The sequence below is a fragment of the Sceloporus undulatus genome, chromosome 3 (genome assembly GCF_019175285.1).
Source record: "Sceloporus undulatus isolate JIND9_A2432 ecotype Alabama chromosome 3, SceUnd_v1.1, whole genome shotgun sequence".
NCBI lineage: Eukaryota > Metazoa > Chordata > Lepidosauria > Squamata > Phrynosomatidae > Sceloporus > Sceloporus undulatus.
The window spans coordinates 201,168,257-201,192,616 of NC_056524.1; the positions used below are offsets into that span (position 1 = coordinate 201,168,257).

General features: G+C 39.4%; 1 protein-coding gene across 2 annotated transcripts in view; it reads left to right on the plus strand.

The window, feature by feature from the left end:
• The window catches only part of AFAP1L2 (actin filament associated protein 1 like 2), a 122,114-nt gene that overhangs the window by 87,758 nt on the left and 9,996 nt on the right, over positions 1 to 24,360 (plus strand). The window contains exons 5-13 of one of the 2 annotated variants that reach the window (XM_042460637.1): positions 1,926 to 2,016; positions 4,026 to 4,109; positions 7,644 to 7,849; positions 9,333 to 9,512; positions 12,280 to 12,369; positions 13,733 to 13,814; positions 17,416 to 17,520; positions 18,516 to 18,727; positions 23,650 to 23,795. In XM_042460637.1, the coding sequence (XP_042316571.1) occupies positions 1,926 to 2,016; positions 4,026 to 4,109; positions 7,644 to 7,849; positions 9,333 to 9,512; positions 12,280 to 12,369; positions 13,733 to 13,814; positions 17,416 to 17,520; positions 18,516 to 18,727; positions 23,650 to 23,795 (1,196 nt within the window). The remainder of the gene's footprint in view (positions 1 to 1,925; positions 2,017 to 4,025; positions 4,110 to 7,643; positions 7,850 to 9,332; positions 9,513 to 12,279; positions 12,370 to 13,732; positions 13,815 to 17,415; positions 17,521 to 18,515; positions 18,728 to 23,649; positions 23,796 to 24,360) is intronic. The other variant, XM_042460636.1, reaches the window with a different exon arrangement.

Genomic DNA, 24,360 nt, shown 5'->3' on the forward strand with positions numbered 1-24,360 from the left:
TCCTTTTTAATTTTCAAGACAGAAATTGTTAAAACAAATCTTTTTTGAAATGAAGCCCAACCATGTCATGCTATGGATGAAGATAAGAACAGTTTGTTGAAATTGTTGAAGGACTGGCATAAAGCGGGATCAAGATTAGTACTTCCACACGCCAGTCATAAGTCCTCTAGAATTGGGTGGAAAATCCTGAATCGTGTAATAGACTAAGTGTACCACACAAAACAACAGTATCTTCTCTATCAACTGTGATTTAGTGTGGGTTATTTCAATCACTACCATAATAGAATTAAGCGACCAGTTTGTTTGGGAACCCTCACTACTGGACATATTCTTTTGCCTCAACTGGTAGGAAGATGTACCAGACTACCATCTCTAATTGGAACTTTCCAAATAAACCTCTATAATCCCTGTTATCTAGCCAGATTTACCAGGGGTGTAGCCCAACATCGAGACCAAACAGCCTCAAAGTCGTGACCACATGTACAGGAGGACATACAGTTCTTCTCGGGAAAAGCAGAAGAGGAGGCATTTAGACATCTGAGATGGGAGCTTAAAGAAAACGTGGTAGTTTCATTCTCTAACAAATTCAGCCTGAAAATCTTGACAATAGGGTTCTCCTTGTCATTTTGCTACCACCTCTCTGCCACTTCTTGAATCTTGAGTATCTTATTTTCTCCCCAAATGGGCTGTGGCACCAAGATGAATTGGCAACCATCAAGGGGTTTCCAGTACTGGAATCTTTTGAAAGTATTCATTTATACTCAGTATTATTGATTACGTTCTTTTTGCTTATATGACCCTTGCAGATATCTGCGTATTTCCAGTTTCCATTTTTCCTCCCTTCCTCCCCCAATTTACATTTACCAAAAAACTAAAATGCAACTGTGTAATTCCAAAATCAAGTCAAAATAAAGAATAGGGATTGAACGCGCAGTCTTCTGTGTGTATGCAGTCCATTCACCTTCCGCCTAAAAGTCTTTATGAATTAAGAGCGTCTTGTAGGAGCCTAGTCTAATTTCTTCACCAAAATTTACTGGTTTTGCTTGTGTTTTAGGGTCCCAGGTAGAATCTCTCTTTCGAGAGAGATTCAATTGCAAGTTCCAGTTTACTTGGTTGAATTGTGCAGCATAAGAGGCGATTTTCAGGAAAACTAAGAATGACAATGGTTTAAATATTTTTTTTGCTCTACGTCACAACTTTACAAGCTTATACGGATCCCAGGGTGATCCCAGTGTGACCTTTTATAGCTTGATCACAACAAGAACTGGTGGGCAGAATGAATGTCTGTGTTGTTTCCAGCTTTGGGGGTGAGAGAACTGTAATATGCAGAAATACAATAACTGTCTTTTCACTGCATCTGCCTTGCAGAAAAAATGCCTTTTATCTGTTTGTCATACAACATAACACTGCAAGCCTATGCATGTATACTCAGACACAAGTCCTGTTGAACTCATTAGGGCTTGTTCCAAGGTGAATGTGCAGATTATTGCAACCTTAAACGCTTCTGGGGGGGACACATAAGTTGGCTGCCCCGCCCCCGCTATCATTTTCTATAGGTAGGTCTTCACTGGACTGCATTGCTCCCCACTAAAAGCTTCACAGTGTGAAAGATCACTCTGGGAAAACATTTGTGTAGACCCGAGAAAACTACGATTTCTTTGGATTCAGAAAAACAAAATATGATACAATAATAGGCATTGTGTTGCACTGCAGCTTGGCACAGTTGGCTTCATGGTGACCTCGCTTATATCTGGGCTTGTGTCAGATGTTTATATCATTTCCATATATGCCTTAACAAAAGGATGCTCCTTTGATCTGAGTTATAGATAGTATCTTGGGAATTTGTTTCAAAATCATGATAGCTCATTTCCTTTTTCTTTGGCTCTTTATCTACACATTTTGTAGCTTTTGTTTATATCCCGCAGATCCCAGAAACAAAACCACATTCAGGCTCTAAAGCTGAATCTCCAGAAGGGTACTATGAAGAAGCTGAGCCCTATGGCATCTCTCTGAATGGTATGTGACATAGTATGTTTATGTCTACTAATCTAGACAGTACAGATAATTTATTTTTTTCTAGGAATAGTCAGCATAAATGCATCTGCGGGATAGGTTGCTGAATTCAATTGCCAGGTTATTATATCTTTCCTGCTATCCCATTCCTCTTCATTTTCATGAACTGTTTTTACATCCCATATGGAGCCTTTGACTTTCATCAGCAAGTCCACAGAAGACACAGTGCAGTTCATGTCCTGGCTCCTGCCACCCACCCCATAAGTGCACTAGTGTTGCTTCCCCTGTCTCCTGTTCCACACCTCGACTCATGCTTATTCCATTTGTTTTAAGTTCACAAAAATCTCAGGGAAGATAGCAACCCACGCAAAACTGAAATTTGGGTATGTTATATTGTTGAACTTTAACTCTTACCACCACAGCTGTCCACTTTTCTTCTTTGAAAAGTGGGCCTTAGCTACACTTCAGAGGAGAATCTGTGCTTCTGCTAAAGTTTCAAGTAGATCTAATTTTTGTTCTTGACATGTACCTGCCTGCCACAGCAAAATAATAATAATAAAAAAAATCTACAGCATCCTCTGAAATATGCTGGAAGGCTCTTTTGATGTGTTGGCATTTGCCAAGGAGGTGATGTCATTTTACACTTCACACACGGAAACAGATATAATTGCTCAGTTAAGAGTGATAGCATATAGAAATGTGTGTAAGCCTCTTATATGGAATATTATTTGTCCAAAACACTACTCAGATCAATAAAAACATCACTAGGTTGTAGGTTAATATCCCAATTGTTGAGTTTGGAGAAGATGTGTCTCATGGCATTACTGCAGATGCTTAACATATCCATAGGCATAATTATATAAAGGGAATGGTGAATAACATACCACTGAAAAACATAGAGCAAGGCTGAGATTCTCAGATGGCACTCCTGTGCATATTTGCTTGTAGAGGATTTTTTTTCTGAGTGTACCTGTCCTGTAGTCTTATTTATTTATTTATTTATTTATTTATATTAGAGCTGTACAAACACTGTATACATAGTCTTTTAATTGCATAAGTAGAATAATATGAACACCCCTTATGGTATGTGATATAAGACAGAAGGTTTTTATGATGGCCAGAACTGCAGTGTAGAGATGTCATTCTTCAGTAAGTTTCTTGAAAGAAGCAACAAGTAATTTTAACACTTTTCTTTCCTCTGTGTTTTCAAAACCTACAGTAATCACACTGTTTTCAAAATCTATTCACAATTCGGGACTTGTTCTGTGCAAAATTCACATATGGTTTTGCAAAGAATTTTTTTTCTGTGCAGAAAATAATATTTCTATGCAAAAGTATTATTACCCACATTGAAAATGTTTTTTATGCAATTCAACTACAAACAGCATTTTTCTGATCAGGAAATAATATTTCAATGTAGAAGTATTATTTTCTGCACAGAAAAGGTTTTCTACACAGAACAACCATGTATTTATTTCATGCTGAATTAATCCTGAACTGCAAACGTTCTCAGCACTCAAAAACATGTTTGTTTGTTTGTTTACCATGTTTTAAATATTTGCAAATATTCTTTCTATTCCTCTGAAATGATGAGGAGTTTGACTGGGCTGTTTTTTGTTTTTGTTTTACCTTCCCATCTATCTACCCAATAGTGGCCAATGCTTTTCTTGTGTTGCCTTCTCATTAACTGTAAGAATTTCCTTCTCTCCAGGTTGAGGCAAAAATATTGCATTATAAAATTTAAAACAACAACAACACACATTATGGAACTGAGTGGAGCTGATTCATTCAAGGATTCAAGAACTGAATAATTATCCTGACTGAATCAACACCGTCTGTTTCATTGCTGATGGTCATTTTAGCATACTGTTTCTAATTATTATTGTATATTTTGTCATAGATTATTCTTTATCTTTGATAAAAAAAAGTTTAATTCATGTTTTAGAGATCAAGTAAGGTTCATTTGTAGGTCTTTTTCTTTCTCTCTTTCTTCTCTATGTGTGATTGTGCAGGTCTTTATGGTAGACTTGCAGCTATTGGATCGAGGCCAGGATTGCAGGTTACTGAGGGAGTCATATATGCCACAATAACTATGGGTACAGCATGTTTTCAAAACCTATCACTCATGCATTGCCTTTCAGTATATTGTCAAATGACCATGAATGGCATTTCATCATATATCATTTGATACTGTCATAGTCATATACTTGTCCTAAATATGCATGGTGGAGGTTGCTATGTATTCTTTTCAATACCTTACTAAGCATGAAGACAAACTGTAAGTGTCACTAGTCCAAAGACTTAATCCAAGAATCTTTTAAAGCTGTTACCACCCACTTCAGTGTCAGCAACTTTAGAGCTTTTTATGTGGGTTGCATTTGCACTGTGGAAATAATGCGGTTTGACACCATTTGAACTGCCTTGGCTCAATGCTATGGAATTCTGGGATTTATAGTTGATGGGACACCAGAGCTCCCTAACAGGGAAGGTGAAATATCCCACAAAATTATAGACCTCAGAATTCTATAGCACTGAAGTATGGCAGTTAAAGTGGTGTTAGACTGCTTTATTTCTGCAGTGCAGACAAGGCCTTGGTAAGAAACAACACATTGGTAACAAACAACACCCTAATGTGCTAATATTAAACCATCAAAGAATTGTGATTAATTGCAGTTAAAACTTTAAGAGAAATTTCCAAATTAATTCATTGTATGTTAATGAAATGTGTTAATAATTACATTTGTAAATATATTTAGATACACTAAAATTACTATGAAAGTAAAAAAATAACATGAAACATTTATTATTGCTCTAAAATTGAAAATGGTATTTAACTGTTAAAATGACAGTTTTTCAATTTATCTTTGACAATTTCAACAAGTTTAGGGATAACAAATTATTTTTTTAATGAAATGTTGCAAACCCTGGTAAAATAAGGAAAAATAATTTTAGAGCATAGTTCAGATTTAGTATAAGCAAAAGACATATTATTTTTTCTTGAAAAATGGAGATACATGGAGTGACAGGCCTCTGAGCCTCATAAGACATTGCCAAGTGTTATGCCTTGTGCATGGCACAGATCATGGTAGCACTATTGCCTTCACCAGGTATTCCTGAAGCCTAGTAATCATTTGGCTAAGAAGCTGAGCAAGTTCAAGCCTGTTATTAGAGATGAAGCAAACAGAACATCATCTTTTTGCAAAACTGACAAACATAAACTAGACAGTTAATCAAGGACGAAGCTTGGTATTTGCAGCTTTCAAGAGCTGGACACATTCATTCTCTTACACATTGCAAACTTGGGTCCAAGAACTCACCAACAGAAATATTGTTGAGTGTCCTATATTATTTTCTGAGCATGGAAATTGCATGATTGGGCAAATATTTAAGCCCAGAATTCTGGGGAGAGAACACAATAACTCATCCTCTATTTGCTTGAGTTCCCATGGTCAGAATTTAGCTGTGGGATTCTTCATATTGTCTCAATCCAGCATCGTTTTTCATGAATTATGCTGCCTTGTGAGCCCATCCTGAGCTCTTTTAATAAGCTACCAACCCTTATTGTAATGGGGAGAGGAGCCAGTCAGTACTAAATGGTGCACTTAACTACTTGCTATGGCCATTTGTGCTACAAGTGGAGTGAAGAGCATGTCAGCTTTAAGAGATCTATCTACAGTAATATTGATAATGCAGATGATGGACCACATCTGGGCATCATGCTAAATCATAATTGAATGTGATGCCAATGATACACAGACTTGTGCACTCTCCACCTGTCCTCTCTCTTCTTCTTAGGTACAGCCACAAAGAAGCTTTTGGTTTGGAAACTTTCCCTTCTCTTAGTACTCAATGCAGTTCACAGTGTCATCTGAGTGGGCCAACTGTGCTGAAAGAATCCAAATTTATAATGTGTGGTTTGAACTTTCAAACAAACCATAGTTTTTGTGGGTTTTTCGGGCTATGTGGCCATGTTCTAGAAGAGTTTCTTCCTGACGTTTTGCCAGCAAAATCATTGTTTTATCAGAATAAGCTGTGGCTAAGGAAATATGAAGATAAAAACTTCCAAACTCTTTGATATGGTCAAGCCAGAGGGAGAGTGGAGAAAGACTGAGCCTAACAGGAGCAAGGCTCATTATGGTTCATTGAGATCCCAGTAAACCAGGAACAGGGAATCCATAGTTCTCCAGATGCTGGAGTGCAGTTCTAAGCATCATTAACTACTGGCATGATCAATTTTGAGGCATGATAGGAGTTGGAATCGAAACATCTGTTTAGATTTCCCATCTCTGTGTAACTTGTGGTCTAATGTAACATCCAAATGTGGCCAGTGTTGCTGCTTTAGTTAAAGTTAGCTGCTATTTTTAGAGAGTTTCAAAAAGTGTGAAAAGGATGCACCATGAATTAATATGATTGTTTTCAGGGTAGGTCCACATCAGCACTATTTCTCCAACTTCTCCCCCCCCCCCCCCATTTTTCTTGATATATAGGATTCCATCTCCTGAGATTCTGTGGGGATAGCTGGTATATTTGCTTAAGAAGCTCTGTCTTTCATAGATTACCATATGTCAGAAGCCAACTTGAAGGCAATTAAAAAGACAGCCTGAATACATGCAATTGCTGCTCTGCAGTCATATGCACACACTGAGAATCATTATCATTTACTGACTTATTAACTTGTATCCTGTTCTTTATCCAGAAATGGGATCTAATGTCAGTTAAAAAACTGAGACACATACCGATAAAAACGCATTCAAAGACATGTGAGAAAGAATTGACATAAGTATTGAAAGTTATTGTTAAAATGAATTAAATTGAATTACTATTTTAGTTTGATATAATCTAATGTTTTGAGCAATTTTTTTTTAAAAAAAGAATAAAGATAACTTGGGCTTTTTCATGGAATCATGAAATGATTGGGACTGTAGAACATAGAACAAAAATGATCTCCCATAGAATTATAGAAAGTGTCTAATGTGTATGCGTGGATATGTGCAAATTTTAGGTTTTTTGTTTTTTTAAACACATTTAAAAACCCGGGGGGGGGGGGGAAGAAGAAGGTACAGACAATGGCCCAGGTGAGGATCACTGGCAAACATTTGTCCAATCATTATAGATTCATCAGAGACTATTGATAATAGGACATATGATGAACACTGAACTCCACTTACTCCTCTTACCATTTTCAGTGTCAAGTTGTTCTAAAATGAGCTGAAGCAGACATGGCTTTCATTTTGTTATATTTTGGGGTTCTTCTTCTTTTGTCAGCTTCCTGTTGTTTTTTAAAAAAACATTAACATGGAAATGAAAGAATTAGTTTAGTAGAATCCATAACCAGATAATTACAAGATGGTTGCAATTATCACAAAGTGTAACATCTGATACAGTCCTTTCTTTGCAATCTTTATTTGACATGCATGCTGATCAAAGTGGTGTGAGAGACAGAAGATAAGAAAAGTTGGCATGGGGGGGAAGACTTCTGGTTGTTTGAATTTTGCAAGATTTTATCCTTTGTGACGCTGTTATCATACATGCTGTAGTGTTCTCCAGCTTCCCAGTGGAGAATGGAACAGTGCTTTGTCACCAAAAAATGTGTATGTTGGTTTTTTATTCCCCAACCCTTTTGGATGTAGATGATGGAGAAGCAGTCAGCAGTTCCTATGAATCCTATGATGAGGAAGAAAGCAGTAAAGGCAAGTCAGCTCCCCACCAGTGGCCTTCTCCTGAAGCTTCCATTGAACTCATGAAAGATGCCCGGATCTGTGCTTTCCTCTGGAGAAAGAAATGGCTGGGTCAGTGGGCCAAACAGCTCTGTGTGATTAAGGACAACAGATTATTGGTAAGCACTTGATTTGACAGATAGGGTGTCTAAAGTAATTTATTTATTCAAATTAGCTAAAAAAGCAGTTTCTCAAAATTTTTCATAATACAATATAAGACAGCATAATACAACACAAGAATGGCTATGCTGAACTGGATCAAAGGTCTGCCCCAAGCCTGATAATGTGCTCCTTGTCCATGGTCTGATTTAGCCCAGCTCTCTGCTTTGCACAGTGGGCAACCAGATACCTGTGGGATGCCCACAGGCAGGACAGGAAGGTAACGTTAACATAACCCAGTAGCAGTGATGGTCAGTAGAAAGCTTCCATAAATGGTCACATTCACAAAGATACTTGGGCAGAGGAAATGATACAGGTCCAAGACAGGAAAGGACCTGGAACTTTTCAAGTTAGTGTGATTCATAAGAGAGGATGGAAACATGCCTGGACAGGATAAGCATGATTCCTGTCTGAAAGTCCTTCCCGTGATCACGTGGGAACATGACGGGAACAGGAGTGGGATGCCCCAAATCTGATAATCTCCATATTAAAGATATTTCATGCCACGGTCCCACCTTCCTCCTACAGGATGCATTCAGGATGTGTGTGAAGATATGCCTGGGATATCTATACTTATGTGGGCATATAAAGTGGCAGAGACCAGAGCCTTGCAGGGTGTAAAAACCACATCAGGTCAAAGTTTGGAAAGGTTACTTTTTGGGATTACAACTCACAGAATCCACTTGCCAAGATATCCACTGACCATGCTGTCTGGGGATTCTGGAAGTTCTCTGTTGAGTGCTAGGTTTTAATTACATTTTAGTAGTTCAACTGTTGAAAGCCAGTGTGGTGCAGTGACTGGAGTGTTGGACTACAACCCTGGAGTTCAGAGTTTGAATCCTTGCTCAGCCATGCAAATCCACTGGGTGATCATACTCTCTCAACTTCAGAGGAAGCCAAAGACAAACCCCCTTTGAACAAATCTTCCCAAAATAATCGTATGATAGCTTTGTTTTAGGTCAGAAATTTGAAGGTACACAATAACAACAACAAATCCAGCCATTCTGTCTGCTTGACTACTATCATCCAGCAGACAAATACTGTAAAGATGCATTCTCTTTCTGTGTGCACGTGCATGAGTATATATATTAATGATCTCCCCACACAGAAATGCATGGATTTGCAAGTCAGGTTTAAGAAATCAGGTTTAAGAAATCAGTCTTAAACCTGACTTGCAAATCCATGCATTTCTGTGACTTAAACAGTAAGACTGTCTAGTCAATCACCTTGTTATTACTAGAGCTTGGAAAAGTTTGTTTGTTTGTTTGTTTTTGGTTTTTGGACTACAACTCCAAGACACCTTAAACCAACATGGCCAGTAGCTATGACACCTGTAAGATTCTTGAAACTATTGTCCAAAAAAGTAAAATGTCTAAGTTTCAGATTTTAAGCAACAAGCCACATTTCCTCTCTGTGGAACTAAGTTTCTATTTCCATTTCCAGTGCTACAAGACTTCCAAGGATCACAGTCCTCAATTGGATGTTAATTTGCTGGGCTGCAGTGTCATCCACAAGGAGAAGAATGTGAGGAAGCAGGAACATAAACTGAAGATCATCCCAATGAATGCTGATGTCATTGTGCTGGGCTTGCAGAGTAAGGACCAGGCAGAACAGTGGCTCAGAGTGAGTGGACCACTCTCTTGCAATGACTTCTGCAATATCTTCAAGCTGTATTGATTTCATGTCACCAAAGTAAAAGCACAAAATTTAGTGTTTAGTTTCATAAGATTCAGAACATCTCAGTTAAAACTATCTGGTAACACACACACACCATCCACACTGTCCAGTCTTGAAGGCTAGGTTTTGTGTTTGCTTGAATTTCTCAAATTGTATATCCAAGCAAGTCCTTTTTGCTTGTGGAATGATGAAGGGAAACTTTACAGCCTCACCCTTCAAGGGAAAGATGAAAGGAAACTTTGGGGCTCTACAGACCATCCTGATAGAGTGGCATCTTGCCGCCCCTTTCCGTGCTGGATTGGGGCTGCAGCTACCACATGCCATGGCTCCGATCCGGCAGTTTGCCCCTCTAAAAAGAAATGGTAATATGCTGCTCCTTTATAGAGTGGCAAAAAGCCGCCCTTGCTGTGGCAGCTTTCTAGCATTTCTTTGGCACAACGCATCTAAGTGCTGCACTAAAGAAATGGTGTGATGCCACCCACCATGCAGGCGGGCAGGTGGTATGACACCAGCATTGGGGTGGAGTTGGGATGTGTGGCATGCAGTTGCCATGCCCCCACTCCACCCCAATGCTGGTGTTTCTTCTTGGTCTGTAGAGGCCCTTACTTCAGCAATGGTTTAGCAAACTTCTAGCATTGTCTCATTGAGTTTAAAAGTCAAATTCTACAGAGTAATATTTCAGCATCCCTTTTAGTTTGCATTCCTACAAAACTGACTTTTTGAAAAATAAAACAAAATAAAATATGGGAATGTTAAGGAAGAGGAAGGTGTTTTTCAGATTGTGATTTCAAATTCTAAGCACACAAGAGATGTACGTGTGGTAATTTGGCAGATTATCTTTATGGATGGTGTACAATCTTTAGTGTACAGTGTTTAATATAATAGTAAAGGCTTAGATTGTTGGTTGCAACTATAGCGGACCCATTGAATCAATTTCTGAATAGTAAGTCAACATGTATATAAATGTCTTTGATTCAGTAAGTCTACTGTAATTGGGACAAGGGATGTAAAGAATATACAATACATTTCTCTCTTCGTGAGAAAGAATGTCTTGACACAAGAGGATTTCTGTCAAAAAAAAATTATTTTCAGACTTCTGAAAAATTCAATTACCCCCTTTCCCCAAATGTACTTTGGGCAAAATGTATGGTCTTCTGCAAAAATTGTTCATACTTTATTGTGAAACCTAGTGTTTTGCAGAAGACCTTTATAATTTACATAAAATGCAGTGGGTGTTGTGGAAATAAAATTTCCACAACATTTTTTTCAAAATATGAAAATCCTTTAGAAAATGTCCAAAATCTCATAATCTCACCCAGAAAAAAGAAATCATTTGAGATGCTTCATTCTCACATGTGAGAACATAACTGGGATTAGCAGCAGGATTTAGGCCATGGTTCTCTTGCTGGTATTACGATGTAATGCTAATTTTCTGGATTAATTTATTAATGTATTTAAATTTAGTTGGTAATAAGTGTAATAAAAGATTAATTAAAAATGGAGCTAAATTAAATGGTAATGATTCTATATAGTAAAGAGATAGGTGCATATGGAACCTAGGATAGCATGAGAAAATCATCCAGAACCAACCATTTGCATTGTTACTTCCAGTTAGATTTAAAAACCTACATCCCTCTGAATTCCATTTTCCAAAGAAGTGTTTTCTAAAAATACTTTCTGTCTTCCATGGTGAATCTGTTCCACAAGTTGTTTTGGGAGATTTGGTGACTATTAATGATCTACTGAACATTTTGATTAAGCAGTTCTTAAGAGATTTAACTTCGAGAACTGGAGGATTTGAGCCCTCTTCTCTGAGTATCTTATAGACCAGCTGGGAGTATTCCCCCCCCCCCCCCGCTGACTGCTGAAATTTTCTCCATTAGTACTGATCAAGGAAAGGAATTCATATCCACTTGACTGCTGATTGGCGATAAGACACTTCCTCCTCAAAAACTTCTTATCTCAAATCATCTGCTGATCTAAATATTTTTTACTAGAGAGAGGGAGCAGGGGCCCTCAGTAAGATGCTGATGGGCCAGATTGTGCATCTCTGCAGGACATACTGGGCCTGTAGACTAAAAGGTCTCCTTGCTTGTTTTAATATGCATGAGGACAAAGATGGGGAAAGAAATAGGATATTCTTTAAATAAGACAAGGAGTGTTTCATACATCCATGCACACTTGGTGGTTGTCCTAGTAGAATTGCCAGCTGGCCAGCTAGGAACTACTCCAATCTCCTCCTGGGCCTTTTCATATCTCTTTGATCACTGGAAATTATGAAGTGTGAGTGGGGCCATTCATAACACAGAGATTAAAAGCATTACAGTTGGCTGTTAGATAATAGGGGAAAGACTGGGAACCCTGTGCAGCATGAGTGTTTTGTATCTCTACTGGAGTACGTATTGATTGCCAGCCCTAGTTTTTTGGATTACAGTGCCCTGAATCCCAAAATGGGCTTGATAGTCTGGAGTTGCCATCAAAAAGAATTACCCTTCTAAACTCTGGTTATAATCATTCCCAGTTCCTTTATCAACCAGCTTTTAGAGGAGCTCTATTAATCTGCCTGTTAACCAAGAAAACCTTCATATGAACTGAGCTATGTGTGAGTTAAACGCATATCTTTCAGCACATAAGAAAAGGAAAATAAAGAGGGGAATTGCCATGAGACAGGGCTTTGCTTATAATGTGCTTTTTTCCTTCTTTCTCCATACAGGTAATCCAAGAGACAAGCGGTCTCTATCCAGATGGGTTGAGCGAAGGAAATCAGTATGTTCCAGACTCCCAACGGCTTAGTTACCCCAAAGTATGTCTTATCTCTTAAGGGAGGGAATGCTGAAAAGGTGGCTTTTAAAATCTTCTGTTGCATCATGTTACTCTAAATTTTATTTTATTTTTTTGGAAAAAAATCTGATTATACAAGAGAAGTAACTCTCATCATCAAAACAGAAGAATTATTGAAACTTAACACACAAAGAAAACACAACCCTTATTTGCCAAAGCAAGCACAGCTGGCATGGCACCCAGCTGTCTTTCCATTCATTAACATCAGCACTTGTTTTGTAGATTCTTACTTATCCATAATGTTTGTTTCAAGCAAAAATCAAAATTGGCAGAGAGCCTGTAGATTTAGCCCTAACTAAATCCAAATGAAAGAATTATACAAACAAAAATTCTGGAAGGATAATTTTGGATATCACTCTAGTTACAAGACAAAGGAAAACAAGAAGTTGGAACAGAAATGTCTTTGTTGACAGCAGAAAGCCATATAGATTTACAGTGCAAAATTGAAACTGGGGGAGATCTGACCAAATCATGGACCAAATTCAAATAAATGGATCTCAACATTAAATATAACAACTATTAATAAAGAGTAAATTATTAGTCTTAAAAGATTTCAATCCCTCTCCACTTTTTTATTTATCCAGAACGAAGCTGTAACAGTCTCTAACATCATTTTTCAAAGCAACCATATGGGTGTCAGAGATTAGGGTTTGTTTAGCTGCCAGCATCACTTCCTGCCATGGCCAGAGGCTCTCACTGCTCTGTTGTGCTGTAGCGCTAAGCAACGTAAGATCCTTGCTTTGAAGTAAAAACAAAATAATAATAAGGAAGGAAAACCCTCCTGCTACCTTGCATTGTAAGGTAAGCAGTTGCAGCACTCCCTTCTGCTCCCAGAGAAGCAAGGAAAAGTTATTGGGAAAAGAATACTGTTACTTTACACTGGCAACTGAGCAGCATTACCCTGCTAATCCCCAAAAGTAGTCATGTCATTACTTGCAATGATGTATTCCCAAGCTGTGGACCCTCCACTTACTTTGGGCTGTGGCTCCTGCCTCCTTCTGACATGCTCCTTCCTCCCAGACATGCCCTTACATATTATGTTCATTTGGCCACAATACATTCCTCACCCTGCAAGTAAAAGAATGAAACAGTGGTTAGTAAATGCTTATTAGCGAGGGAAGCACATCTAAGGCATGTATATTTATGGGACAAGTACATTTCTCTGTTGAGGAAAATCAATAGAATGAATCTATCTTTCCCCTTGGAGCATCTGATCTTGCATTGTGCCTTGTCCCAAACTAATTTTGTCCAAAGAAAATCCAGAGAGTTTTGTTGTGGATAACCATTGTGGTGTTATGGATCTCACTGATGCTTCTTGTTCACAGGTAGAGACTGAGAGGTATTCAACAGCACCAGAAAGTGGAAGCAGCACTGATGGTCACACAGAATTGATGGAAACTAAAGATGGTAATAGTTTTTTAAATGAATATGATTATTAACTTAAAAGAAGGTGGGAGAGGAACTGACTCTGACAGTCAAACTGAATTTGTACATTAGCTGGTCGGTACTGAATTGACTGAATGGATTGTTTTTCCCAAGTAATTGAAACAATATATTGCAAAACTAGGAGCCAGCATGGTCTAGAGGTTTGAGTATTGGGCTACAACTTTGGAGACCAGGGTTTGATTCCCCACTCAGCCATGAAACCCACTGGACAAGTTACATGCTCTCAGCTTCAGTGAAAGGTAACGGCAAACCTCCTCTGAAGAAACTTGCCAAGAAAACCCCATGATAGGTTCTCCAGAAGTGACTTGAAGGTACACAATAAAATTGCAAAAGTATATCACAACATTATATTACTCAGCTTGTTCCAATGCAGAGCTTGAAAAAGTCACTTTTTTGGGCCCAAAGTCCCCAAATCCCCTAGCCAGCATAGTCTGCAGGGAGGCAGGTTGGAGGCTTCTGTGAGATGGAGTCCAGAAAGCTAACATTCCAAAGTACTGTACCCAGCAATAATGAAATCGGGTATCTTGGAGGTTTATACTAACATTTTCATTCAACAAGGAACACTAAAGAAGTGAAGTGGCATAATAAAGAGCAGCACTGGAACATAACAAGTTGTCTTATGCCAGATCAGAGTCTTTGTCTATCTAGGGTTGTGTACTTCTATTGATAGTGGCTCTGAAGGATCTCAGTAAGAAAAGGGTCTTTCCCATCACTGCTTACCTAATAATCTTAACTGGAGATACTGCAGGTTGAACCTTTGCATTCAACATATGTGTTTGAGAGAGAACCTCTTTTGCCTGTTTTAAGATGAAGGAATAATATCTTAATGTCTTCCTTTTTACCTGTGAGAATTTTACCAGTCACATCAGTAAGAATAGGAACTCAGTCTTTGACTAGACTCCTAAGCATGTTTACTGGGAACTAAATCCAACTGACATTGGCAGAATCTGAGAGCAAATACATTCCAGATCAGATTATTAGCCTGATCCTCATTTTTTTCTGTGACAGATGTCCTCAGTACTTTGTCCCAGAGCTATACCCACTCCCTTAAATTGTTTTATTAAATGTGGGTCTATGGTAAAGTTCTAAGTGACAGGCATGATTTTAGATGTCTAGTGTAGGGTTATATTCACACTTCTGGCAAATTGTCTTGGATATTCTCCCTGGGAATAAAGGTAATAACATAGCTTTAGTGCTTTAGGTAAGGCTTTAGCGAAAGAAGAAACAGAATCGTAGATTTGAAAAACACAGCTGTAATAGGAATGGGTGAATGCCTTCTGTTTGCCTCAAAAGCCAGCTGGGTTTGGCTGGTATTCCTTACTAATACATGGAAAGCCTTGAGCAGTTTTGTAAGGACCTACAGAAGGAACGCTTAGCTATTCCATTACCACATCTGAACCGAAACAGAATCCATACCTTTCTGATAAAGAGGGCTGGCAGGGCTAACCAGACATAGGAGAGACCCAACCTCCCAACCATATAGGCAGATAGACAGAGCTGTCCAACCAACATTAGATTTGGTTGAAAGAATGCTTTTGACCAAACTAAGGAGTTTATCACACAGGTGGGATCCTGTGCAAAAATGGGATTTAAACTTGAAAAAAGCAGATTGATTTTCTGATGTCTGACATTAAACAAGACAGAAAGTGGGGAAAAACACACAAAAGCGGGTTGTTTGTCAGAAGACGGGGTTAATGAGCATTAATGTGACATTAACCCGGACAGAATGTCGACAAAACACTGCTTTTTTTACTTTTGGAAAATCCTGAAAGTAAAAAACAGCATGTTTTGTCAACTTTCTGTCTGGGTTAATGTCGTGTTAATGCTTATTAACCTCTATGTATCTGAAAAACAACTTGCTTTTGCGTGGGGTTTTCTGGTTTTCAAATCCCATTTCTGCACGGGATTTGGACACTTTGCCTGATGTGATAAACTCTTAAGAAACACCATTTTCTGTTGGAATCAAGAGTTAGACAGTTTGATCTGCCAAGAAATAGCTATTAATTCCTTGAACCCTATACGATAAAATTATAGAACTATTATTCGACTTCAACTGCCATGGCTTCATCCTATGGAATCCTGGGGTTTGCAGCTTGGTGAGGCACTAAAGGAGCTCACTAGCTGAGTTGTAAATGCCCCTTCCTGTATACAAATGCCAGGATTCCATAGGCTAGAATCATGGCAGTTAAAGTGGAATAATAGTGTTATAATTCTGTAGTGTGGATGGGCTGCAGAAGCACACCTGTGAGCATGGTCATCATGATGGGGTTGATTAAGAAAAATGTGCCTCCCTCACTACTGGTTATGACTATTGGTTACTCCTTCACCCAGTCACTAGACAATGAGAGTTTTACCTTCTTAAACAGATGGGTGGGCCTGGAGTGGGAGGTGTTAAAGGTGAAGTGAAAAACAGATACACTCACCCTTTGAGCTATGGGTTTCAGCTGATTCAATGCGGGATGCAACTTCTCAAGCAAAAAGGCTTTTTTTAAAAGTCCCCACTTTTTTTATGGTCCCATTGCTAAAGCACAGACTTTATAACTGCAACATTAAAAAAAAATGTTCTCCATGGTATTTTCAAGCAGAGTCAATAGTTTCTGTGAGTGAGGTAGTGATTGTATTTTATTGTTGTGTTTGGTATATTTTATCGGGTTGTAATCCTGCCTTGATCCATCTGGGATAGGTGGGAAAATATAAATAATTTTTTATTATTATTTATATTACAGTATTATTATTCTCTTTTGGGTTTTAGTCCAAATTTTAAAGGGGCTGTCCCAAGTGCTGAGCCTATTTTTCAGGTAGGATTCAATCCCTTGGATGGTGCCTTTAAAGCATGGTCTAAATCTCAGGACTCTGTTCATTGCCCCACTGACATGGAAACCACCAGCTGCCACTAGCGGACACCAAAATATGAAAATTACTGTGCTTCTTTTCTGTTTCCTCAAGCAGTTACAGGAAAGTGCCATTGACATAACTGGGCCTACCAACCAACACTTCCCCTTCAGGTAGTAGTGCCATAGGTTTTTAAGTGTCACTTAAATGGTCACTAAAGTGTCACTTGATTCATTATTGATTTAGGTTAAACAGATTCATTATTGATTTAGGTTAAACAGATACACACCACTACTGTAGTTGTTTATATTGTTCACTTGTTGAACCATAAAGTGGGTATAATGGCCTAAATGAGAGGTGGAAACAGAGCAGCCCTCCAGTTGTCATTTGACTACATTTCCCAGAGTTCTTTATCATTTGCTATCATGGCTAAGGCTGATGGAATTTGCAGTCCAGCAACAACTTGAGAGCCACACAATTCCCACCAATGGCCAAAATCTAATTGTTAGTCCCTACAAGAGTAAATCAGTTACATCAATGGAAATTACATAAATGTTGATTTAGCAAGTTTCAACTGATTTAATGGATCTCCTCTGGTTGGAATTAATAATTGAATTCAGAGCAGTTTATCAAAGTTTAGATAAATTGTATTAAATATTCAGTTGTTACATGGCTTGGATGGGTGGATGCATTTATCTCTATCTTGTCTGTCTTTCTTAATTTTTTTTAGCTAAGAGGAAGGGCACATCAGGATTAAAACTAAGCAACCTGATGAATCTTGGAAGAAAGAAATCTGCCTCACTGGACAGTCCAGAACGGTCTTTGGATACTTGTAGTGAGTAACCTGCAATAAATCCCTGTAAACATTTATTTTTCTTTTAATCTTTGTTAGTCATAGCCTAGAGGCAAGTCTGGAAGAGGGAATCATGTTGCCTTCCAGAACGTGTGGGATTGCAGTTCCCAGTCATTGACTATGGTGCCTAGGGCTGATAGGAGTTGGGAGTCCAACAAACCCATGACCTAGAGGGTGATCCAGAGTGGAACATCAATCTAACTAAACAAACAAACAAGCTTCATTTATATACCACTTCATACCGCCTAAGCAGTGTCTAAGCAGTTTACAACTGTAAGCTAATTTGCCCCCAACAATCTGGGTACTCATTTTAGCAACCTCAGAAGGATGCAAGCCTGAGTCAAGCTTGAGCCCTTTTCTGGTCTTGAACTCGCAACCTTGTAGTTTTGAGTGAGTGGCTGCAGTACAGGCATTTAACCACTGTGCCATTAGTGTTGTGACGAGAAGAAATTTAAATGTTTAAAGGAGGCTCCTCAGATACTTTTTCTCCTTTTTCCTGCAGAGAAGTCAAAATAAAGTTTTGCCCTTTCAGTTTTGAGAGGGAAATTTAAACCTTTTCATTTTGAATAGCCTTTCAGTATCAGAATTTGGATCAACATTTCCGTGATGAGTTGACTCCACAAGAAATTGAGCCTACTGCATATGATAGAACATTCTTATCACTGACTAAAGCTATTGATTACTCTTACTGTTACATTTATGTCTTGCTTTTCTCTCAGTGATATCAAGGGGTCCATAGTTCTCCTCTCCCCCCCCCCCCCATATCCATACAGCAACCCTTTGTGGGTAGTTCAGGCTAAGAGAATTTAATTATGTAGTAGAGACCATGGATCTCTTCATTTCCAGTCTGACACTCTTACACTTTATATCACATTGGTTCTCAAAGCTTCTCTAGATCAGGTGTTGCAGAAGCCCACTATATCACTTCAAGAACCCACTGTAAAAAGATTGCTAAGGAAACATATTTTTCTTTGCAGCATATCTGAATGTATTGGTGAATAGCCAGTGGAGATCTCGGTGGTGTTATGTGAAAGAGGGACAGCTCCACTTCTACCAGGATAAGAACAAAACCAAAACTGCCCAACAGCCTCTGAACCTGATAGGCTGTGAAATTATCCCAGACCCAAGTCCTGATCACCTCTACTCATTCCGGATTCTGCATAATGGGGAAGAACGGGCCATGTTAGAGGTATGGCTTATCACTCTCTTTTGAAGTTTGGTTGTGAATGGCACAATTGTTTAGTATGCCATACTACGACCAGAGCTGTTTTGGCCTACAGTATGATCCTTTTCATACTACACAGTTACAGGCCTCTCCAGTTTTCAGTCTGGCAAATCTACTAGGAGTCTGTTCACACTCCACAATTAAACCACTTTGATTCCACTTTAACTGTCATGACAACATCCTGTGGAATCCTGGAACTCACTCTTTGGTGAAGATCTCTGGCTGAGGATTCTAAACAGCCCAACCTAAACTACAAATCCCAGGATTCCCAATGATGTTACTATAGTGCTATAATTGTGGCATGTGACAGGCCCTACAATCATCAAAGTCCTCTGACCAGCATTCCCAATCTTCTGACTAGTGGATTCTGGGAGGTGTTGTCAAAAAATGTCTTTTTTCTTACCTGTATGACATGGCATAGTATTGTCTGGAAGCTATTGGTTGGGTTTACTGTGCTTTTGTGCACCACTTATTCCTGGATGTATTTTCATTGAATAACACATAATTGCCATGGAGAAGTACATTTTGAAGGAGTCAGACAAATAAGTTTGGTTTGCTTTTTTGCTGTTGACTATTCATCCAGGCTTTCCTTCATTGAGATCAAGGCTTACATGGCTCTCCTCACCCCCATGTTTATCCTCACAACAACCTGGTAGCAGGCCAAGATAGTGGCATATCTAGTATATTGGACATCCAGTGCAGATCATTTTTAATACCCCTCTCTTCTCTTCAGTAGCCTTTCCTGGGTCTGATGATGTGCTGGCCAGTTGGGAGATTTTCTTTACCGCCAAGCCAGCAGATCCATCAGTCACAGAAGGGAGCAAGAGAGTGGTGGGTTCTGCATGTGAGGACAGAGGGAGGGAGCAGACATCATTTGGTAGACCTTTATGGTTTGTCAGATCTACCTGGGATCCCAGCCAATATGTCACAAAGCGTATAGAGTGCAGAGTTGGTGGTGAGTGCACTCACCTTCATTTCTTTCCATCTGAAATTTCCTTCACAGCTTCTCTGTTTCTACCTCCCCCCTCCATTTCTTGTAACTTCTTTTTTATTTATTTGTACCTCTCTATGTGGCTTACTTAGTGAGTCTGATTCTCAGATAGGAAGGGTTTTTCAGCATTTTTCTTCAATTAGTCAAAATTAGCTGAAATCCCCCACTTGTTCCTAGGAAGATACATAAGAGCCCTTTTCATAATTTTTCTTCATCACTACACTCCATAAAGTGAGTTGTGCATTTGAAAATGAATAAATATAGGCCACTATGGAAGACTCCCTGCGTAGAACTTTTTCCTCAATCCCCCTTTCTTTTCCTCTGTTTCAGCTGCTTCTGTCCTCACCTCATCTCTAAATTGGGCCATTTGTCTCTCGCTCAAACACACACACAATTGAGGGGGAAAACAAGCAAGATGTAAAGGGAGAACTGGACAAAGATAGGGGTGCAATAATATTTTATACTCTGCAATATAACACAGAATGAATCGCATACCCTCCATTTCTCCAGATTTAGCAGGGACAGTCCCAGTTAGCTCTCTCTTGTCCCACTTTTTCAACTGTTTTTAAAACCTCCCAGTTTCTGTCTCTTTTGTCCCCCATTTCCCCTTAATCCTCATCTTATGTCAATTGCTGAAAATGAGTTCTTTGTGCAAAAACAGTTTGTACACACTGAACCCAGTGAGGGGCAAGGTGAAGAATGGGTGGGATATTAGTCTTCCTAGTAGGCTCAGGCAAAAGCAAACCACTGGCAGCCTCTTCCAGCTTGTGTTTTCCCTCATTAATATTTTTTTCCATCTTCACGACATTGTGATTTTGCTTGGTCACATGTCCCAGATTTTATCAGTATAAAGTTGGAGGTTATATGTTTAGTAACATACCAGCTCATTCAATACCCTCTGTGAGGAAGCATTTTAGGATGTTCAGAGGGTGTGGAAAATGTTGCTCAAGGCAAGTATAAGTAGGTAACATAGTCATTAATGTTCATACAAAATTATTTTATTGATTTTGGGGGAGCAGGGGGATGATTCTGCATTATGCAGAATGGAGTGAAAACCACTTGCAGATGATATAATAGCAAAAGAAAAATACTTGTTTTGAAAAAATCAGTAACTTCAGTGGGATTACATACAGTAGTTCAGCAGCTGAAACATTAAGGAGGGAAAAGGGCAAGTCACTCATATCTGCTACTTTCACTTGCTTTGAATCAGCATTGTTTTGCTTTTCTGTTTACCTCTAATCTTAGATTCTCTGATGTCATCACCATTAGAGTGGGAGGAGGAGGAAACTGTGACAAATTTCCTGTGTTTTGTAGTGGGAGGACTGTTTGCTGACAACAACAGACTTAGCAGTCAGACATTCCAAATTTTGTTTTGCTGAGCAGATGGATTGCTGAGGTTGATGGAACAAGAATAAGGGCTACTGTAAAAATTACTTACAATCACTTAAAGTTAAGGTACATTTTAGAATAATATTTTGATTCAGGACAAGTAAAGGTTATAAAAAATGTTCACATGGGTCATTTAGGATACTAACAGGTTGCTTTCTTTCACTGTTTGTTGTCAGAGTTTTAAGCATAATTATTTTGGGGCCCTCTGATAGAGGATCTTTGGAAAGTCAGGTTGGTGCCCTCTTCTGGGCAAAAGATAAATAAAAAGACAGCATTCATTTGAAATGCTGGTTCAGTGAAGTACCCTTGTTCAACCACTTCCTTTCCCATCCATTACCTACCTTGCTCATCTACAAATTCAGCTTTGAATATATCTTGGCAGGGGAAAAAATTAAAACCAATTTGTAAAAAGAAAAAAATAATAATTTTCACATTATCAAAACATGAACATGAGACACAAAATTGTAAACACATCTTAGAATGGTTTCCTTTCCTTGCATTCTGCTTCTTGTTGGCTGGATCCAAAGAAATGTTGGTAGAAGTAAGTAGGCAGAAGACTGACTTCCTTTCCACCACTTTTTCCTGAGAGCCTTCTCATCTTCCATTCCAACAAGAAGCCACCATACAATTTTGGGGATTTCTTTTTCCCAGTTCATCAGATTTGGGAAGATTTCCTACACTTTGGACGAGGCTTTGGGAGGGGCAGACTGGACATGATGGTCATATTATTAGGGAGAATAACATTACTGTCTCAGGCAGCCAATTGGGTGGCTTTATGAAAAGGCAGCAAGTAGCCAGTGGCATAACTGGACGGGTGCAGACCACACCAAGTGAAACTGAGGTTGACACACTGCGGGGCCCTCCTGCTGTGGTGGAGGAGTGAGCGCACCCCTCATGGCTTTGTCACTGGCCCAGGTCTCTTTCCAGGGAGGGAGCTGAGGTGGTGGCAAAGGGTCAAGCTCACCTGTCATGGCTTCATCACCACCTGGCTCTCTCCCTGGGAGGGAGCCAAGGCCAGCAGAGGGGTGAGTGAGTCCCCTGTGGCTTCATCACCAGCCTGACTCTCTCCCCAGAAGGGACCCAAGGTAGTGGTGAGGGTGGCAGGTGAGACTGGGAGGCCAGGCCAGTCCAGGCCACTGCTATCTCCCTCAGCAGCCCCCTGCTACACTGGGTGCCACCAAGCCTGGGGATGCCACTGCAAGTAACTAAATATATATTTATTGATAGTAGCTGGAATCATATATATTCAGAAGCACCAGAGTTACAGTACGACATACTGAATTCCAGCTTGTTTTTTTCCACATTTACAGGGGATCCATGTGGATCTGTTCTCCTGCTGCTCAGGAGTTAGTCACCATTTCTGTTCCTTAATGTGAGTGATCCCCCACTGCAGTTGCCAAAAATAAAGTCCCCATCACAGTTCCTTCTCATGCTGGAAATTACTCATGCAAAGGGGAGTGGGAGCAACAGCCAGCGGCTTCTGACGTGACAGGGGTACAGACCTTAAATAACTTGGGCCCAAGCCATGTAGGGCTTTAAAGGTAATAACCAACACTTTGTATTGTGCCCGGAAGCTGATCGGCAGCCAATTAAGAGATCTTAATATTGGAGTAATATGGTCAAATCTTGATGTTCCTATAACCAATCTGGCTGCTGCATTTGGGATCAATTGAAGCTTCTGAACCTGGTACAAAGGTAGCCCAATGTAGAGCACGTTACAAAAATCAAGACGAGAGATTACTAGTGCATGTACTACTGCTTCAAGGTCCCCCTGGGCCAGGTAGGGACACAGTTGGCATATCAACTGAAGTTGGTACCAAGCACTCCTGGCCATTGCCTCCACCTGAGATGACAGCTGTAAAGATGAGTCCAGGAGTACTCCCAAACTGTGAACTTTGTCCTCTAGGGGAAGTGTGACCATGTCCAGGGATGGAGATTTACCAACCAGTCCTGGACATTCCCACTCTGACTTGATAACACAGAAAATTGATGCCGATTTGGCCTTTTTAGTGATTGGTAGTAATATTGCTGTTGTTTTATTCACTGTGTTTTTAGATAATATTGTATTTTGTTTTGTATTGTGGTTTTTATTCTTTGCTGTAATCCTGCCTCGATCCGCAGGGAAAGGTGGGAATTACAAATAAAAATTATTATTATTATTATTATTATTATTATTATTATTAATTTCAAGAAGAATTAATACAATGACATGCTGAAACAGCAGGGTGTTGCTCTAAATCCTAGAATATCATATGCTAAGTTATGGATAGCTTCAGCATGGCATTATGTTAATGCTTCTTGAAAGTAACTTTCTGAGTTCTGGATGGAAGAGCTGTTGGAGAGGAGGAGGAAAGGGAAAGTCTCCTCCTTCTTGCTTTTTTCCATTAATGTTTCTTTAGATCTAACCCATTTTCCAGATTATAAGGTCTGTTACGGTAAGGTCAGGTCTCTTGTGGTAAGTTTGACCTGCAACATACAAATTGTTTCTTCTTTCATTATTTAACAGGCCAAGACTTGTGAAGAAATGGGTCACTGGCTTGGTCTCCTTTTATCAGAATCTGGCTCAAAAACAGACCCTGAAGAACTTACCTATGATTATGTTGATGCTGATAGGGTTTCCTGCATCGTCAGTGCAGCAAAGAATTCGTTACTGTAAGTTGTCTTGGGTGCATATTTGACATCCAGACCTTTTTTTCTTTGGGCTGATTTCTAGCATTGGTTGACACTACAAAAGGAGAGTCTTTTTCTGGGAAAGAGTAGAAGCATAATTTGACAGGAATACAGTATAGAATCATAGAATCTCAATTATTTTCTGTCATGCCCCCCCTAGGAAGAAGAAAACATTTCGCACCCCCCCGCGCAACTGTAAATAGTATCATTTGTCTATAAAATTGTTATAAGTACACCTCTGCATAACAGAGCCTCGCGCCCCCCTTTACGGAGCTTCGCGCCCCCCCTGGGGGGCCCGCCCCACTATTTGAGAAAGACTGGTGTAGAGACATCGCAGACCATAGTTCCCTTTTACTTGCTGCCAGTGCAAGTTTTTTTGCCTCCCACTGTTGGGTCCTTGCACTTTTTTTCTTGTTTCCTCTATGTCAGTTTGACTATTTTCGCCATCCCTTTCGCCTTCCTTAATATTGTCTCCCTTCCCCTCGGAACTCAGTTTAAAGCCCTCCTGATCAAGTTCTTGATAATTGCTATCAAAACCAAACACCAA